The sequence below is a fragment of the Cydia fagiglandana genome, chromosome Z (genome assembly GCF_963556715.1).
Source record: "Cydia fagiglandana chromosome Z, ilCydFagi1.1, whole genome shotgun sequence".
Taxonomy (NCBI): Eukaryota; Metazoa; Arthropoda; class Insecta; order Lepidoptera; family Tortricidae; genus Cydia; species Cydia fagiglandana.
Window position 1 is genome coordinate 9,195,593 of NC_085959.1, and position 19,046 is coordinate 9,214,638.

General features: G+C 38.8%; 2 protein-coding genes across 2 annotated transcripts in view; both read left to right on the forward strand.

Moving 5' to 3' along the window:
- Window positions 1–13,178, forward strand: part of LOC134679406 (zinc finger protein SNAI2-like) — a 58,598-nt gene extending 45,420 nt beyond the window's left edge. Inside the window, exon 3 of the mRNA XM_063538301.1 lies at window positions 1,005–13,178. Coding sequence (XP_063394371.1) covers window positions 1,005–1,873 — 869 coding nt within the window. The 3' untranslated portion in view covers window positions 1,874–13,178. The remainder of the gene's footprint in view (window positions 1–1,004) is intronic.
- A 4,495-nt stretch (window positions 13,179–17,673) lies between these two features.
- The window catches only part of LOC134678742 (transcriptional repressor scratch 2-like), a 63,542-nt gene continuing 62,169 nt past the window's right edge, over window positions 17,674–19,046 (forward strand). The window contains exon 1 of the mRNA XM_063537428.1: window positions 17,674–18,221. Within this exon, the coding sequence (XP_063393498.1) occupies window positions 18,050–18,221 (172 nt within the window). The 5' untranslated portion in view covers window positions 17,674–18,049. The remainder of the gene's footprint in view (window positions 18,222–19,046) is intronic.

Here is a 19,046-nt window from a genome sequence, read left to right on the forward strand (position 1 = left end):
AAATACAAATGGCCGGAACATTTATTAATAAAATTAACTTTGCATTTAATGTAAAAATAAATTGTTCTCGAGGTTTGAAAGTCAGTTTTGTTTCTACTCATCCCATTTTACGGTATGCAATTTTTTAATGTTTTCTTATGACATTATCACGCAAAAATATCGTCCAAAACCGACTTTACAGACAACCATAAGAATAATTATTGTCTCACTAAAGTGTTATTGTTTTGACATTTTGTCATCATGACTACATATGTATGCAAGCGATATGCAATATGAGATGACTGCGGATTGCGTTTCACGAGGACAGGCCAGTTCCAGATTCCGACAGCTGCAATACTGTTCATTTTAGTATGGGAATTGACAATAACAGCGACGCGTTCAGTACCAGTCGTGCAGCTGCGGTCAGAAATGGAATGTTACCATTAGCGGATTACGCTGATTGGTGCCGCTGCACGTTGGCCCGGGGTCGTAGGTATCGAAATGAGATGAAATATGAAATAGTCATAACAGAATTGGCCTTACATTTATCTATCTCTAAAACGAGTTAACTCACTTAACAGATGCAAACTATGCATTTTCGCCTTTCAGTTTCATTTTAAGGATTCGGACTTTACTAAATGCTACTTTACTTCTGTACTTAACTTGGATTTTGATTTTTTTTTTGGGCAAATAGGAGTATGTCATCTTGTCGAAGATCTAATACAATACATTTATAAAAACAAAACATCGTAACTGCAAGGATAGGATTCTTATCATATCTTTAAAAGGCTGTTAAATCATAATATCGTTCCATCACTTGAGAATTATGACTTATGACTGTGCATGACTAGTACTAGTTATTCTGAGTAGTATACAAATGCTATAAATCTTTACCGCTAATAAGAACTCCTACATATTGGTGACATTTTTTGGTATATAATTAACAGTTGCTATCGTGGCTGGATGTAACAGTGATTGTAGAGTGATACATGATTCTGGGTCTAACCATAGGTGTTTGTCGGCAGAGCCCCGCACCGCCGAGTATGCGGAGCTGGGCAGCGGGCCGGTGCAGGAGCGCACGGCGGCCGACACCGAGGCCGCGCACGAGCTGCTCTCCCTCGCGCAGAGCGTGCCGCCGCTCCCGCCGCTCCCGCCGCCTCTGCCTCCCGCCGTGGTCACCGTCATCGAGCCCACCCCCGCGCCGCTCCTCCCCCTATATACGTACACCATACAACCCACTAACATATACATCATCGCCGAAGAACCACCGCTCCCCGTCTATACTACTGTTCAAGCCGTAGCGCCCTTTGAGTTCACCGGCATCGAACCGCAACTCAACTACATAACTTACCAGCCGCCACCTTGCGAACCGCCACCTCCGCCTCCTCCTCCGCCGCCGCCACCGCCGGAGCCAGAAGAAGATTCTCCGCCGACCCCTCCGCCGAAGGGGCGAGCGAAATACGACTGCGACGAGTGCGGCAAGCGGTATGCGACTTCTTCTAACCTGTCGCGACATAAGCAGACGCACCGTAGCCTCGACTCGATGTTGGCGAAGCGATGCAACGAGTGCGGGAAGGCCTACGTGTCGATGCCCGCCCTAGCTATGCATGTGCTGACACACCGAATGGGACACGAGTGCAGCGTGTGTGGCAAACAGTTCTCGCGACCGTGGCTGCTCCGCGGGCACTTACGTTCTCACACGGGCGAGAAGCCGTACCGCTGCGCGTCTTGCGGCAAGGCGTTCGCGGACCGCTCCAACCTGCGGGCGCACCTGCAGACGCACTCCTCCGACAAGCAGTATCAGTGCTGCCGCTGCAGGCGCTATTTCGCGCTCAAGAGCTATCTCAACAAACACCTGGAGACGTCCTGCCTGCCTCGCGGGGAAGGTCCCTGAGCGAGCGTCGCGATTTATGCAACGAAAGTTTCTCTATGAACTTCTTTACACCTTTATATTCAAAATTAAAGTAGCGGCTCGTAGTTTCGACGGCGTCGAAGGAAAAATAAGCAATAATAACGTACCTAATAACGATAGGGCTCTTTCCATAATTCTAAATTTAAAAAGTATATATATTTTTCAATTATTAGTCCCGAGTTGGAATCGTGTCAATTTATGGCAAGAGCCTGTATGTTACAGTAGTGTAATATTTACACGTTAATGTATAGTTAAGTTAGCGTCGCATGGGCGGTGTGACACTTAGATAGTAGTTACGGTGATACGTAGAGACTTAATGAAACCGTCGAGCTGTGGTACTAAGAGAGCAATAAAGTAAAGAGCGTAGAGTGCCAGTGATAGGCGATAGGCGACGCACGAGTAGCGTGCGAGGCGTAGCGAGTAGCTTAGCGAGTAGCGGCCCGAGAGGACCAAACTGTTGCTCGGGCGCTGCCGCCAACCGCGCCCGCGTCCGCGTCTGCCCCCGCCCCGCCCGCGCCCGTCACCACCCCGCCGGAGCGGAGTTGTACTGGGCAAGGCTGGTGGCGTGTTCGAGAGCGCGGACGCGGCCGCTGCGAGCGAACGCCGCTTTGACTTCACCGTGGACGTCACACTTAAAACACTTTGTTTTGCAACTTGCTCTTACACTGCTCACTCAGTCTTAATAAACTTTGCAAGGTTAGGAGTATATAGGGATAAACACGACCAATTTTAAAGGTTTTACACGTACCTGTAAGTCCAGCGTTTAGCAGTCGGCGCGCGGCCATCGCTCGCTCCAACCACCAGTTGCAACTATTTTCAAATAATCAATATAATGAAAAGCGCTCACTATTATACTATACATATTGATTTCTCCTTTAAAAGTAACCAATATGAGTAATAAAAATGTACCATCGCCCACACTATCATATAAGGTCCATCGGAAAACCTTATTACAAAAGGCATTAGGTCCACCGATGGACAGTTAAGAGTGTTGCTGTTTTGTACACCACAATATTACCTCTTTGTGAATTCCGGAATGTAAATATTGGACATAAAAGCAGCTTAAATTATTAAATGTGTTGGAAAATGTCGCCAATATTTTTGCGTGGTAAAAGCGAGCGGTCCGTCAGGGATTCGGGTCGTGTCTAAAATGCCGTGAGAACCGCAAGGAAAATAAGACGACTTTGCTGTTATGAAGTCTAATGTTTATGATGATCGGGTGCGATGCAGTCGTAGGGTGCGAGACCATTCTCACAACGTCTATTGTTCCCCCATGTGGAACTCGCATATGACTGGATATAAATACTCTTTGTACCATTTAAGTTTTAAAATACTTTTATGCATTCTGGTGATTGTGTAAGGAGACAAGTGCATGCTGTTGGTGAGTAATGCATGCGTTTTTCCAAATTGCGGATCGAAGTATGTAAAGTAAGACGAGTTTTGAAATGCGGGTTTTGAAAGAAAAGTATTTTTATAGAAAATTGAAATTTTACGTGAATATTGAATATTTCACATACGTAGTCATTCCTTTGGCATTTGCTAGGCTTAAGTATAAAATATATTAATCGTCACATTTGCAGGTACTCGAGTGTTGTAAGCACCCACAGTCAGCAGAGACGATTATTGTGACAGCATCGTCACTATTACTAGATTTTAAAATCCTCATTTTCGTTTTGTCAAACAGTACGAATAACGATATATTATCCATTTGAGGAGAAGATGCAGAAACACAAAATACGTACGAGCAATAAAAACGGGTTACTTTGTATATACTTCGGTAGTCTTATTTTTCTTGGAGTGCTATTTCTGACTTAACTGATGTTCAAGACTCTTTTATATGTACCTACCTACTGGAGGGGACATCTCCAAAGTACGTATGATGTAACAGATTAACATCATCAAAACGGTTGCATTAGTATTAGGTAAGTTTAACATACGAGTAACCCTGCTGACTGCACGTGAACCTAATTTAAGGTAGAATTAAGGAATTATCTTTTGTAAATATGCTTAGAAAATATAACTACAACCCAAACTTAATAAACAGGACCATGTATAATGCTTTTCACGTTTCACATTTAACTGTTCTTATTTAATTTTACATACTTACATAAACATATTTTATTGCGGTGATAAATCGATAACCTATACCAAAATACGTAGCCAATTAACAACGAGGTCCACGTTGAAAGTACGTAGGTAAATTATATAAAAAATCCAACAAGGAACAGTAAAATCAACTGTTCAATTAAAGTATAACGAAAAATATAACGATAACAAAGAAAATACAATAAAATAACACAATAGTACGATATAGCAACGAAAACAATGATAGCTCTTACTGAATTATTTATTTCATCTAAAGTACATATTTGGAATAATTAATATTAAATTAGAAAATAGTTTTTGCTCAATATCGTTAAGGTTTGGTCAGAAGTTTTACTCTTGAGTTTAGGGTAGTAAAGATCTGACTTAGTCTAATCTTATTATATTATGGTATTTCATCTACTTTACTTATACATAAAAAAATTGGTTTATGTCGCTTACTTTGTTTATTACATCAAATTGAAAGAAACTGATCTATGTATTAGAAGCATGTAATTTTCCTGTCGTAAGATTATGAATCTCAATTCCTACATTAACTAGCGTTATAAACCATCTTCATTGATGGCTTAAATTCTCGTTATTATTTTCTTCATATCACTAATTATCCTAAAAAATATGTAGAAGTAGAGAAAATCATTTGTAAAATGTAGCATTTAAGCACTACCCAACTTAGGTTATACGTCTAGTCAATTTGATAATTTTGTCAATTTACTATATTCAAGCGTGTATGAGGAATGTTATGAAAGTGAAGGAAGCGAAAGAGGTATATCAGGATCGTAGCAAGTGGAAATCCGTGGTCTCTGCCTACCCCTCCGGGAAATAGGTGTGATTAGATGTATGTATGTACTATATTCAACCGTGTAAGAGCATTCGACTGACTATGACGGTCGGAATATTTAAACAATGTTTAGGAGGACAGGTATATTATACACGGTGGCTAAAAATAACTGCATTCCCGTGGCCAGGGAGGTTTTGGGATTATAATGCAAGTTTGGTAACTGGCAACGGGAATGCAGTTATTTTTTAGCCACCCTGTATACCTACAGTCATATCATGTAGGTAATGTGTAAACGAGAAGTTGTAGGCGTGTAACTACTAAACGGATAAGGTATCGTGTCAATGTCTTTGTATTGCTACACTCATTCTTTCAGTGATAATCTGAACTAATTCGTTTTTGCTGCATGTATCACATCAGTAACATTATCAACTGCCCACTGTGACTTGACTCAATGTTAAGTGCTTATAAAGTTTATAAACACAAACAATTCAAATCAAATCATTGAATTGGCAATAAAAAAAATTATAAATTCCATAAAGGAATTTTTTCAATAAATCAGTAGCAATAATATATCAGTTACCATAAAAAGGATACGAGCGAGAAATGTGTTTTGACAACAGAGTCGTGTTCAGATATTTGAGATGATCTTTGATATATCTGATGGAGTCTGTGCAGAAAAAAAAGAGTCGTGAAATGTATGGGACTCTTCTCTTTCCGAACAGACTCTATCAGAAATCTTTGACGGGAACTCGTTTGTAAAAAAATATGACCATAGAATTTCAAACACTTACGCAAGTTTTTTCCAAAAGTTTCCCGTGTACTTGTAGTTATGTTAAGCGTTACTTTTGCGTTTTAAACGGTTTCTTGAGAAACTTCAGAATAAGACTGATAGAAGAGTGCGGTAGCGATCGGGCGCCGAGTAGACTCGGTATATCGAGGAAGTCTTCCAATCATCGTAACGGTCTCAATTGCGTAAATAACTTAAGGGTAACATTCCATTTCTGACCGCAGCTGCACTACTAGTACGAAACGCGTCGGGGTTATTGTCAATTTCCATAGTAAAATGAATGGTAGTGCTGCTGTCGTTGGAAATGGACTGTCACCTTCATGTATGTGGCTACGCCAGCCCGATGCAGAAGTCTGCGCTAGGTAACATAAGTTTGACCGCAGGTGTCATTGAACGATTGTGCGTTAGTCTAGTAAAAGATGTTAACTATAACACTAATTAAAGCTATAATCGAATGTCGAATATCCCTTAGAGCGTAGTGTGTGCATTTTAATATATTGGATTTCTATAAGTATTTATAAATGGTTAAAATAAAACAAAAATGATATGCACTGACACCAGTGGCGAAGTGTCGTACGATTCGGAATCCAAGCCAGAGGTAGTACACACCAACTCTTGAACCAGTGTTATAATACTAAAGGATGAGTCACGCTAGACCGGGCCGAGGCGTCCAACATGTCTTTTTCTATGACGGCTGATCGGTGATCACGTGGTGTTTCCATATAAAACAAAGCGCCGGAAGCTCCGGCCCGGCCCCGACCCGGTCTAGCGTGAGTCATCCTTTATGAGTAAGTTTTTAAAGATATCTGCTTGGTTGGCGTAGTTACAACTAATTTAAATTGTAATCAGTTCAATTAATCAAGTACTTTGGTCTAACTAAAGTTTCGTAAACATATTTTAATGATTAGTGGGTAATGAAAATCTGTTGTTAAAGTCCAAATTGATTCATAAATGACGTGTTATTTATTATAGTTACTCAAGTTTAACAAGTCACATTTATTATGCATTTGTTATGTGTTTATCTATGGGCCATTAGTTGCCTGATAATATTTGTTTTTTATTTCATTATTTTAGTTTGACATACAAATATCAAATCAATGTCAAACTGTACATATGTGGAAAAATCTTTTTCAATAAAATGTATAGCTGTACAAATTTTTCCACAACTAAACCTTGGTGGTTGTAATGGTAAATTATGGTTATTAACTTTGTTTGCAACTGTGCTTAATTTTGAATTAAAAAAATATAAAGTGATGTTAACATTACAAAATAGCTTGTGTCTTTTAAATAAAGAGCGTGTTTTCTTATTTTATCGACGTAGGCAATAGAGCATACCTTCTATTGACTGCTAAAACTAAAAGGAAGCGCTGCTTGGGCGATGAAGATAACAATCGTGTATTATTATTTAAAAAAAGTGCTCATGTACGAAACTCTCAGACGGATTTGGCACACCCTTTATTTTCATGGTCCCACAAAATATAAATGTGAATCATCACTTTACGTTGAAAGTTAGTAAAACATATTTACAAGATATGTGGGTATCTGCTGTGGATATTAGAAAAGCATAGATCTTTGAGCAGTATAAACAATGAGAAAATTTCCTTGATTCCCGGATCCTTACCAACTGGACCTCACTTTGCTTATTTTTAAGTACATATTTACTTCAAAAGTAAAACTACCACAATATACCATTCAACCGCACCTGACTTTTGGTACCAAATAAATTATCAGACCTTTCCCAGTCCGAGACAAAGCTTAACCATTAAACTATTATTTAAACCAAAATCACTTAACATAAGTATACTCACTTATACATTAACATCACTGTGTGTCAAATAATACATCACACTTAGAATAAGTTGGGATGTAAGCACTAGTTTTTACTGTTTATAATAGGTAAATAAAGTTTCGTGTATTAGTGCCGAGTAGCGGCATTTAGTATATACAGGTATTTAATACTAAGTTGGTACTTTTAGAACATAAAATAAGGTACGTTACACATAACATTTTTTATTGATTTTTTACTTCATTAATGTTAGTAGCAAGTCATTATAAATGACTATTCTTTAAGTTGTTGAACTGTGAATGTGATACATACCTAAGTCAATAGTTACCGAAATTCCAAAGACGTTATGTCCAATATTCGGTAGAAATACACAAGAACAGATGATATATATCATATCACTTGGGCTTAAAGAAAATATCACTGAGACTTTGAAAATCAAACCGTTACCATTTTCCCCTTTTAAGTATTTTTTATGAAAAGGTAAGTGAGAATGTTAGAAAATATTTGTGAAAGACTGCGATTGTGTCATATATGAGGAGCCAGGTTGGATATCATAAGATATTGATAATGTTATATCATTGTAGTTGATGGCAATATAAATAGAACAATACATGGGTACCACTTCACAAAGTGGGTGCCTCTCGGTGTAGCTCCTAACATAAAATCTGCCATTTAATTGCCACTATCGTGTGCGCTTAAGATTTTTTAATATTCGATTTAATAGTAGTTTAGATGTTCCGTAGAGCCAAAGATATCGAGTAGTGAAAACGGCTGTCTTTATTTAATTTAATAACAATTTTAGGTATATAGTCTGGGTAAAGAAAAATTCCTACTTACTATTATGTCAAAAGCAATATGCAACGTACAATTTTAGAAATAAAAATATGTAAGCGAAAACAATTATTATAATTCTGGTTCAAAATTATATTTACCTCTGAAAAATATTAAGAATATTTACGGAACCATAAATTCTTTATGAGTATATTTCACTATTAAAGTCTGTTACTTGTTCCATATTTCTTACGGAATGTTTAGTTATGATACTCAATATTACTATCCCTAAAACAAAGTCTACTTAAACCACAAAATAGTCCTTTGCCAAAAAGAAAATTATACAAAACAAAAAAAAAAACATACAGCAAAGTGTATAGGCAAGTTCGGAGACAGATAATAAATAGCTACATAATACGGGGTTAATTCGAGTTTTCAATAGCGCGCTTGAGTTACGCAGTCGTTAGACTAACCCCCTTATTCATTAACGCGCTACAAACCTCAATTAGCTAGTAATCCTTTTTGTTTACCTGTCATTTTGACTTGTGTATTTGTAAGAAAGGGATAAAACATAATGTAACTAAATCAGGGCCGTAAAATTTTAGGAATAAGGGGGTAAGTATGCCCAGTGCCCACGGTGAACTCAATTAACAAAACAAACAAAATAATAGTTCATTCAACGTTTTCGGATCCAGTAGTACAAGAGGGCCTACCGCGAACCACGTTCGATGTGTTGCCTCCCTGTCGCACTAGTAAATTCGTACGTAAGTGTGACAGGGAGGCAACACGTCGAACGTGGTTCGCGTTAGGCCCTTAGGTCTACGTTTCAATAGTAATATAGTGAGAACTTTAGCTGTCGCGATTTTCGTTGGCCACATAAAACTATGACGCTTTCACTCAAACATCAAGCGTGGATGTAGTGTAAATATTAAGTTGTGCCACCATTTACCAGTGATCAGAAATGAGAGGATTACAATTTTCTTATTTGTAAAATTGGAAGCGAAAAATAATTTCTTATCTAATTTAAACCATATCGAATTTATAATTTAATTAATTATCTTAAATATGTTATCATTTAAGGGCAAGAAATCTGAGGGCTTCTAAGAAATTAGATTAGTAATTTAGTTGGAAAAGCTGTCGACTTCAAATATTTTTCGTGTACGCGTGTACATCCTACGCATTTGGTTTTAAGTAACTTGAACATATAATTATACAAACATGGTGAGCTAGTTTTAATCTTTAACATAATTGTAAAGTTAAAGCATAGCAAGGTACAAGCATAACGAACGATATAAAGGCAGCCATTCTAGTTTTTGCAAACATAAACAAGTACCTACGCGCCGACCCTTTAAATTGAGGTTAAATTCTGTTTAAAAGATTTCGTGAGCAGTTTAAAATGGCGGTCGTTAGCTAAAAACGAGAAAAAGGGTTAGAACTAAACGCGGACATAACTTCAGGCCGTCTGCTTTTATTGTCCTTAACGGGAAAATTACCAGCTCCGACAACTTTTAGATTCCCTTGGTTATAGCCTTACGGGGTTACGTTGAGGTTCCTTATTGTCTGTAAATACCGCAGAGCTGGTTTGTGCGAGCAAATGGAGTAAAGTGTAAAGATACTTTTAATTCCTAAAGGTCCATTGTAACATCAGAGAACGTGAGGTATCAACTCTACCCTTGTGACATGATGGATTCCCTAAAAAAATACCGCTGAACGTATCTTTAAGACTATAGCATTTTTTACGTGTTTAGTGTTTTATGTGAGTGTTACATAAACAGATGTACTTATTAGGGTTATTTATTAATTTTCATGTTTACTTGCTAATGCTGAGGATGTTCACGATACCAAATGCTTTGATCAACATTTTATAGGTCACATATTTGATAAGTTTATTTTGGTTTGGCTTACCTACAAAACTTCGTTAATGCATTCGACTTGTAACAACGAAAATTCAAGAATAAAATTGTAGTTATTTTTATATATATAAATAAGATACACATATATTAATTCGGCTTTTCGAAAATTACAACGACTCTGTACTGGGATGAGATATATGACATTCTTTATTATATTTAATAATTAATAAGGCTTAAGAACGGTCTTGAAAATAGTATTTATTACATAAATATATAATGACATGAAATTATAAAGAAATTACTGGTCGCGCAACAAATATAAACATTAACCTGTGAATGTTAACTATTTACTTCAAATGATTTATTTTTATTAACCGAAAACGAACAGTTTTGTCTAATTAAAACAAGGAATTTTAAACATTGTAAGATATAGTTTGAATCCATGCATATTATGGTTAAATGATTAATTACCTTGTGGAATATTTAGCTTTATAACCGCCATAACCATAAGTATTTTGCAATAAATCATCTTTATATTATGAGTTTAACAGACTTTAAATGCCAGTTCAAATTATGACAAAAGGTAGTTAAAAGGTTAAATCATTAATTTACGAATTAACTCTAACATGTAATAAATATGTAATTTATCTAAAGTCTCATTAGAATTAATAGTGTTCCTTGAGTAGGGTCTGTTATGTTCATCTAATTATTAAATCCTATCAGTTAGGGTATACATACGTGATGAATACTTAAGCCTCATCTGTACTTTACCAAAAATGTTACTTTAAGTGTTTTATAAGTTAATGTTTACCAACTAGTTTCTTTTTACAATTTTTTTTATTATGACTCTTTCAGGAGTTATGAGTCGCGCCCTTTGGTGCACACTGCACGCCGAGTACGTGCTGTAAGTGTAAACCAACAACAGAAGCAACTTTTGAGTATAGTAACTATCACTACATACAGGGGCCCGTTTCTTAAAAGCTTGTAACTTGTAGAAGAAGCGGATGTCACTTTTTGACAGCTTTTAAGGGCGAGCCACGCCGGCTTGCGTGTGCGTGACGTGCGCGTGTGCGTGCGCTAAAATTGTTGGAGCCGCACACGCACACGTCACGCAAGCGGTGTGCCATCTCTCATAAGGATCTGTATACTACAACTCCTCACGCGCACGTGCACGTCACGCACACGCAGCCGGTGAGCACAGGCCTTTATTATAAAGGGACTTCCACTTCTTTTACCAGTTACAAGCTTTTGAGAAACGGGCCTCAGTAATAGGCAATTGATACTCATTCTATAAGAGAACAACTTTTTTAAGCGTTTATTTCTATTATTTAATTGACTTTTATGGGGGTCTTGGGTAGGACTTCGGAACTGGTGTTTTAACTCAGAGCTGCTTTTGGCGTTAAGCGTTTCGTTTATAACAATCTAGTCAGTATTTTTAAGAATTTATGAGCCTAAGTTTTAATTGTATAACACTTAGTTAGTATGCTTATTTGTTTTACCTAGTCTTATTAGCTAGTCTTATTGAGGTATTTAATAATTCGTTGATAATGGGTAGAAAAAGCAAAAGGTCGGTAAATCATGATCGACGCCAAATCATAGATACTGCATTCCTCGAAAAACTCAAACCAAACATTAACTGTGTACTTTTGGCAAAATACTTACACTGCAATCACTTATTTAAATAAGTCACGATAATACATTATGGTTTTAAATATTTGCAGAAATGTCCTTTTTCACAAAAAAAATACAGTACTTGAGTGTAAACCTGGCATTTACCTGGCAAAGCTCAGGTACAACCTCTTTTTTTAATATAGTTGTAACTTTAGAAGTTTGCCGGTCTATCACTGGAATGATTCCGAAATTGAAATTCTAAACTATCATGTTTTCTCTCTTATTGGCGCTTTCTGAGCTTAAGAATGAGAGGGACGAATAGTTTAAAATTATGCATTTCGGGGTGCTTCGTGGCAATCCAAATTAAAAAGTACAGCATATATAGGAAATACCATTAATTTAATATTCAATTGTTGCAAATAAGTAGGTATTTAATGGAGATAGAAAGTCTGCTTTGTGATTATGGAACTGACCATATTTAAAGTTAAAAATGTGGTATATGTGTATAAATAATTATATTAATTGACCGAACGACGGAGATTACTCAGATGTCCAACGATAAGAGCGCAACCACCTTAGGCTCGTTGTTAATAAACTAATTTTAACGAGCGCCCAATAAAATCCAAAAACAAACGATGGAAAATATTGTTAGCTGTTTGAAATAGTTGAGCAGCGTTCACGAACTCTGTAGCAATTTTCTGCAACAGCTTTGATTTTCGGGGAAATTTTGTACAAAACCGAACCGTTTGAGAACTTTTGTAGCTTGTGTGAGTGAATGGACGTTTAAACAATGTATGCGCGGGCCAACAAAGTTGGCTAGTCAAATTCGTTTCCGGCACACTGAATGTTCTTTATTTACACAATGTGTAAATCCAATACGGGCAATAAATTATAGATATTAAGAAGGTTTTTGAAGTTACACTTAATTATCACCTTAATTATTTATTGAAAATTTACCGAACTGCAATGTACTGCAAACATTTCGAGGCCTAACATAAGATGACATTACGAGATACCAGGACCCCTATTCGACAAGCGACGTTTGACGTATCGTGTTGATCTCCCGTTGATGTGGGAAAAATCATAAGTCCTCGAATACGTACAATGTCAAAATTTGACATAAACAATCCACAGTTAGGGTGACAAGCAAACCAAACCGAACCACCCTTAGTTTAGAGTGGAGTTTTGGTTGTACCCAATGATACTATCCACCGTTGATGGAATCAACACTCAGTATGCGATAAAATTAACTGTTGATTTGACGTGGATGCGAAATCTGACAGTTGTACGTCGAATTTGGCCCCAAGGTTTTTGTACCTCCAACATAAGCGTTGACAGTTACTTTAAAAAGCTTCACCTAGTAGCTCAGGTAATTTATATGAGTATAAAACTGTCGCTCTGTCATATTTCTTTACTCCTTTTTTTTCCATGTGCATGGAATATTTGGATTGCCACACATATAATTAAGAATTCACTGTGTATGCATCATCGTACACAGGAGTACAACAGCAATAATTAATGAACTGCTTAATTGTAATGACTAATGTACATTAGATATACTTATGTAATTCTATAATAAAGTTGTAGTACACTTACAATGCTGTTTTATTTTATTAGATTTGCCGGTATTTGACCTTTAAAAATCTTGGATTCATTAATTTTATTATATGGTTTTGCCAATATCTCGCGGCGAGATACACTACCCGTCTTTTTGTATGTATGTCTTCTTCTTCCTTGCGTTATCCCGGCATTTTGCCACGGCTCATGGGAGCCTGGGGTCCGCATGACAACTAATCCCATGATTTGACGTAGCCACTAGTTTTTACAAAAACGACTGCCATCTGACCTTCTAACCCTGAGGGTAAACTAGGCCTTAAATATTAGAATTAGTCCGGTTTCCTCACGATGTTTTTCTTCAACGAAAAGCGACTGGTAAATATCAAATGATATTTCGTACATAGGTTCCGAAAAACTCATTGGTACGAGCCGGTTTGAACCCGCGACCTCCAGATTGCAAATCGCACGCTCTTACCGCTAGGCCACCAGCGCTTTGTATGTATTTTAATATTTTTAATTGAAGACGGGTAAGTGATGTAAAATAAATGCGAATCCTTTAAGGATGACTCACGTTAGACCGGGCCGTGTCCGGGCCGGAGCTTCCGGCGCATTGTTTTCTATGGAAAGCATCACGTGATCGCCTGTCATGTCATAGAAAAGTAAGCGCCGGAAGCTCCGGCCCGGACACGGCGCGGTCTAACGTGAGTCATTCTTAAGCCTCTCGTAACTTTTGTATGTATAACAAGTCGTAGCATTCGCTACGCCACGTAGTCACGCGCTACGAAAACAGTATATCAATGAGGCCTGCATTAGGCGTATTATCACTTTGATAACATTATGATCTCTGAATTTGTATCTAGATATGTACATATATAAAAATTAATAGTTTAAAAAACACTAGAAAACACGCTTGATGCCTGATCGTGTTCAAAATATATCACGTGACCTTTCTCACAAGTGCAAACACGACTATGATACTAATGATACTATATTCCATCATGGAATGCCAGTGCCTATCTTCCGGCTTCATCATCAGATCTTGAAACCTAATCGTGGTCAAAGTTCATTACAAGACTTTTCCAAAAAATCCAAACACATATGATACGATTTTCCATCATGAAGTTCCCATATCTTCTGGCTCCATCATCAGATCAGTTCGACAGTACCATATTTTTGTATTGTCATCAGAACTACATACAGCTGACAATTTTCATGACGCTACGATCCTTGGAAGATGGTTAAATAAGTTATGTAATTATTCCATTACATAGTTACAATCGACCTAATAAAAGGGTGTTAAAAACTCATTCCGTGAACGAAAAAAACAAAAACCTTGTTATTTCATCTTTCATCCAACATTTAAAACACGGCAGAACCGAACCGTCGCCGGAAGCCTGGAAATTTCACATTCCCGTTGTATCCCGCCCCCGAATCATGAATGATCGCGGGTCACGAGCCGAAACGACCCCCGGAAATGTGCTGCGTTGACGGACGCGAGCTCGCATTTACGCCCAGAAATATACAATTACTGTACAGACAAACAAATTGAGTTTCGGGCTTTATGTTTTTGATAGACAATGGGCCAAATTCGACATGTACAACTGTCAGGTTTCGATTCCATCAACGGTGGATAATTTCATTTGGTACAACCAAAACACAAACTGACAAACAACTGACAGGCCGATACCGTCCGGCGGACTTAAGGCCCCTTAAGGTACATTTCGTGTTTGCCATAAAATTGAATATCTATTCAATTTTCAATAAATAAAAAAAATTGGTTGGATTTTCGGTTATGCCAATAATTGCCTATCATTTTATTTGGCTATAGAAACTTGTCAGCTTATAAAACTTATAAGAACACAAGGAATTTATTTAGGGTGTTGACATGAAAATTGTTGACCGACTGACATAGATAACAATTAACAAACAATTCATAGAACCGTTGCTATGCAAATATAAATTATGGCTCCTCTACACGATGGGCCAGCGCCGGCCACTCCAAGGGACGCAGCCACGCAATATCACTTGCTCCCTCTACATAAATGCGTCCCTTGGAGTGACAGGCGCTGGCCCAAAGTGTAGGGGAGCCATTAGAGAGGGTTCCATCTGCTGCTAGTAAATACTGTAGCCCCTCAAAATAGGCACAACTAATTTCAATAAATATCAGTATCACAATAACATAATATTCCAACAAACAAGTTACGAGTACGTGGTTCTTCAGTAGTGCAGCCATAAAATGTTAACAAATAGGTACCGATTAAATGTACTGATTAAGGTTTAGGGATGCTTTATTTTTATTAATTTAGGATATTATGTATAAATCAATATCAAATTAATTTATCAATCAAGTTCAAATATTTATTGAGGTAGCAAAAATAAAAGAATTAACAAAATAATTAAACTAAAAATTAAAATTAAAACTAAAACTAAACTCTAACAACTATATACACATATTTACAGATAAAAAATGGGAGCTAGCTCGGCGCCGGATGGTAGGGTGCCCAGAAGGCTGGTGGCATTGCCGCGCTGAATGGCAATGCCAATTCGTTGGGCAAGGAAGTACCCAGCCCTCTGGTCACCCGTAGCATCATTAAGACGCTTCGCCAGCTCCCTAAATATTTGGTGTGCCCCGGGTCCCCAAGGCCCGAGGGTTTCCACCCCAAACGGCTCAAACATGCAACCAGAATCAATGGCTGCATATTTGCGCCGTTTGAGGTGCTCGGCCGTTGCGGCGGCCGTCCCGGCCTTGGTCGAGGTTCCCGGGAGGTGGGACTGCGCCATTGTGTCGACGCACGTGGCGTCCCACACTAGGGGCCGGCCCAGCCTCCAGGGAACCAAAGTCATCCCGTCGGGCCTTTTGCCGTCGTCCCTGGTCAGGCCTGTGGGTTCCAGGACGGCTGGTGCTCCGGCACTGGTAAAGGCCCGGCGCAGAATGTCATTGATGCTGGCGTGGCGTGTGATGCGGCCCGCGCTCCTGCTGCAAGACAGACCGTGCAGGCCCCTACCAGTGACGGTGGAACCACAGTGGCATGTGTGCGGGGCGACACAGACTGCACCGAGTCGCAGTGCCACCGATAACCTAAATGTCTCATTGCTGAGAAGAGTGCCAAGATTTTTGGAGGGTAAAGCGTGTAACCACGCCCCCGACTCCCACTCGGAACAAGCAAGGAGACGAGCACGCTCCACGGGACTGGTGAACGTTTCGTGCAGGTGATCCCGTACCAGAGCGCAGAGCGGCTCATCCCATTGTCGTTGCGAGCAGGGGGTCGTAGGCAGGTCAGTGTTGGGGCAGTTCGCCCTCCAAAAATCTATCGCATCAGTGGCAAAGGAAATTTTGAGATCAGGAGGATTTTTTAGAATTTTGGCAACTAAATTTTGGGTGCTGTGAATTGATGAAAGAAATGCAGGAAGAGATATGATCGAAATTTTGCGGATCCCTATACCTCCGTGTCTAATAGGTAGGGAGGCTTGGGACCATTGGTTGTAGTCCAAATCAATATTTATGACTGATGCAAGGGTGGTTTTAATTACATCATCAAGTTTTTCTAAAAGGTCGGGGTACATCCAAAGATGGCTGCAACGAAGGGCATATGTAAATTTTGGAACGAAAAGGCAGTATTTAATTAAAGTGTAAGCCATGTGAACATTGATTTGGCGCAAGCGGTCTGAAAACGAAATAAAATTTTGATAATTTTGATTGACAAATGCCGGAAAAGATTCATCCAGGACGGGTGATCCAAGGAGGTGAAGCGAAGTGCTGTCTATACTTTTTATGTTTGTTATTTATCAATTACATTCTTTTGTTTAATAAATTAATCTTATTTTGAAGAAAGTTTTATTGAAAGAAAGTTTTATTTATACCTACTTATTATATATTTAAGTATTTACGGATTCTTAGGTTTGAAGGAATTAAGTTCCTTTAAGGGTTTTATTTTGAGAAGAATAAGAACACAAACCATCATTCTACCCATATTCTTTATTTGGTTATTAGCCAGCATAAAGTCAATATTAATCAATAAAATAATATAACAAAAAGAATTATATGTCTACACAACCTCATTTATTGTTTATACCAGTGGTTCCTAACCTTTTCAGTCCGGTTACCCCTATGACTAACTAGGGAACCTGATTTTACCCCTCCTCCCAATGGTAATAAAAAATAGAACGTGTACGTTTGTTGTATTCTTATATTTGGTAAGCTTACTACCCCCCTAAAATACAAGTTTTACCCCCACCGGGGTAATTACCCCTAGGTTAGGAACCACTGGTTTATACTATTTTGTACAATATATCTTATTATGGTCGGTGATTTAAAAACCCGGGGTCCTGTTTTTCGTCGGTTGAAGCGAAGCTGCGATATTAGACACGACAAGAATTTTTGAGTAGTGGCTACCCGCTAACTCCCTGACGCTATAATCCGGGTTCTATTTCACCAATCTCTACATTCACTATCATTAGATATATGTATAGCGATTTAGGGTATCATAGATAGGGTAGGGGATCATACATAAACAGTAAATCAGGGGTGTAACGAAAAATCTAATAATTGAATTTATTTAGAAAGCGAAAAACAGCATCAAGTTTCCTTTTCGCTTATCTCATAACTCGCGAAGTGACCTACGCTTTATCTACATTGAAACCGAACGCAAGCCGCAATAGAAAACAAATACAATATCCACCCCACGACGTCCCCACTGGTTGCTCGAGTGTGTTGGCCAAAGTTTGTGCGGCGTGCGATCGATCGGTGCGCGCGCAACTACCCGCTCGTATAAAAACCCCAGCGCATACCCCCGATCAGCACAATCGCTGACGAACGCCGCGCGTTGCCGCTCGCCTGGGGCGCTTTCTCTTCTCTTCTTTATTCGTCTGTCTTCTATGCCGCGTGGGTGGGCCGTCTGATGCCGGCGCCGCGATGCCGCGCTGCCTCATGGCCAAGAAATGGAAGGCGGCTCCTGCGGCGGAGCTGGAGGAGACCGACGAGGAGATCGACGTGGTGGGGGACGGGCGCGGCCGGAGCCCCGCGCCCGCCGCCACGGCGCCGGGGCCTCCGCCGCGCGACCCCGAGCCCACGCTCCTCTACAACGGTAAGCGCTGCCTTGCGACCGCCACGTCCTGCGTCACCTTGGAGACACTATCATACCCCGCGTGATCCCGATAACACTATGTTGCTACCGAATATACTGTGCTTACGACGTTCCTGTTTTAAACTGCGCATACACGTAGATGCATAGGTATCACGCGTTACCGTAAAATACTACCCAACTGTTGGGGAAAATCTTATAGTAAATCGTATAGTCAAATTAAACGCTAAAATAACGGAACCATGTCATAAAAATCGGGTTTTACTCTTAGTCAATATACACATAAAATATATTATGACATCGTCAAGTTACATACTTGACAACGCGTTTTATAAGCCAATAAATACGAGTAACGTATAGTGTCTCCATTGTGCTTATGTTTTCTATACTAATATTTAAGTATTTTTACTTAAATCCTTTTTATTCATGATTATTAGGAAAGAGATAATTGCTGCTGTGTTATATATCGAAGCAAGCTTCTATGATGTATCCTATGTAGTGCATTATAAATATTATGTAGCAATGGCCTAAATAAGGTAAGGTTCACTGTCCCAAATAAGGTAAGTATATTCTTACGTGGGTATCAATAGGTAGTTAGAATTCTATAACAACTTCACACCACCAACGTGAATGGAAACTAAATATTGGTTTTCCTTTCTCCCATCAATATCATAATATGTACCTGATGTTATTAAAACTCAATCAAAAGCCCCAAAAAAACTTAAAGAATGAGCACTAAATTATACTCACATACGTACTTAATTCTACTTTTTGGATGAGCATTTTGGTTCAGAGATATAATTGATTTTTAATATTTTTTTATGAAGC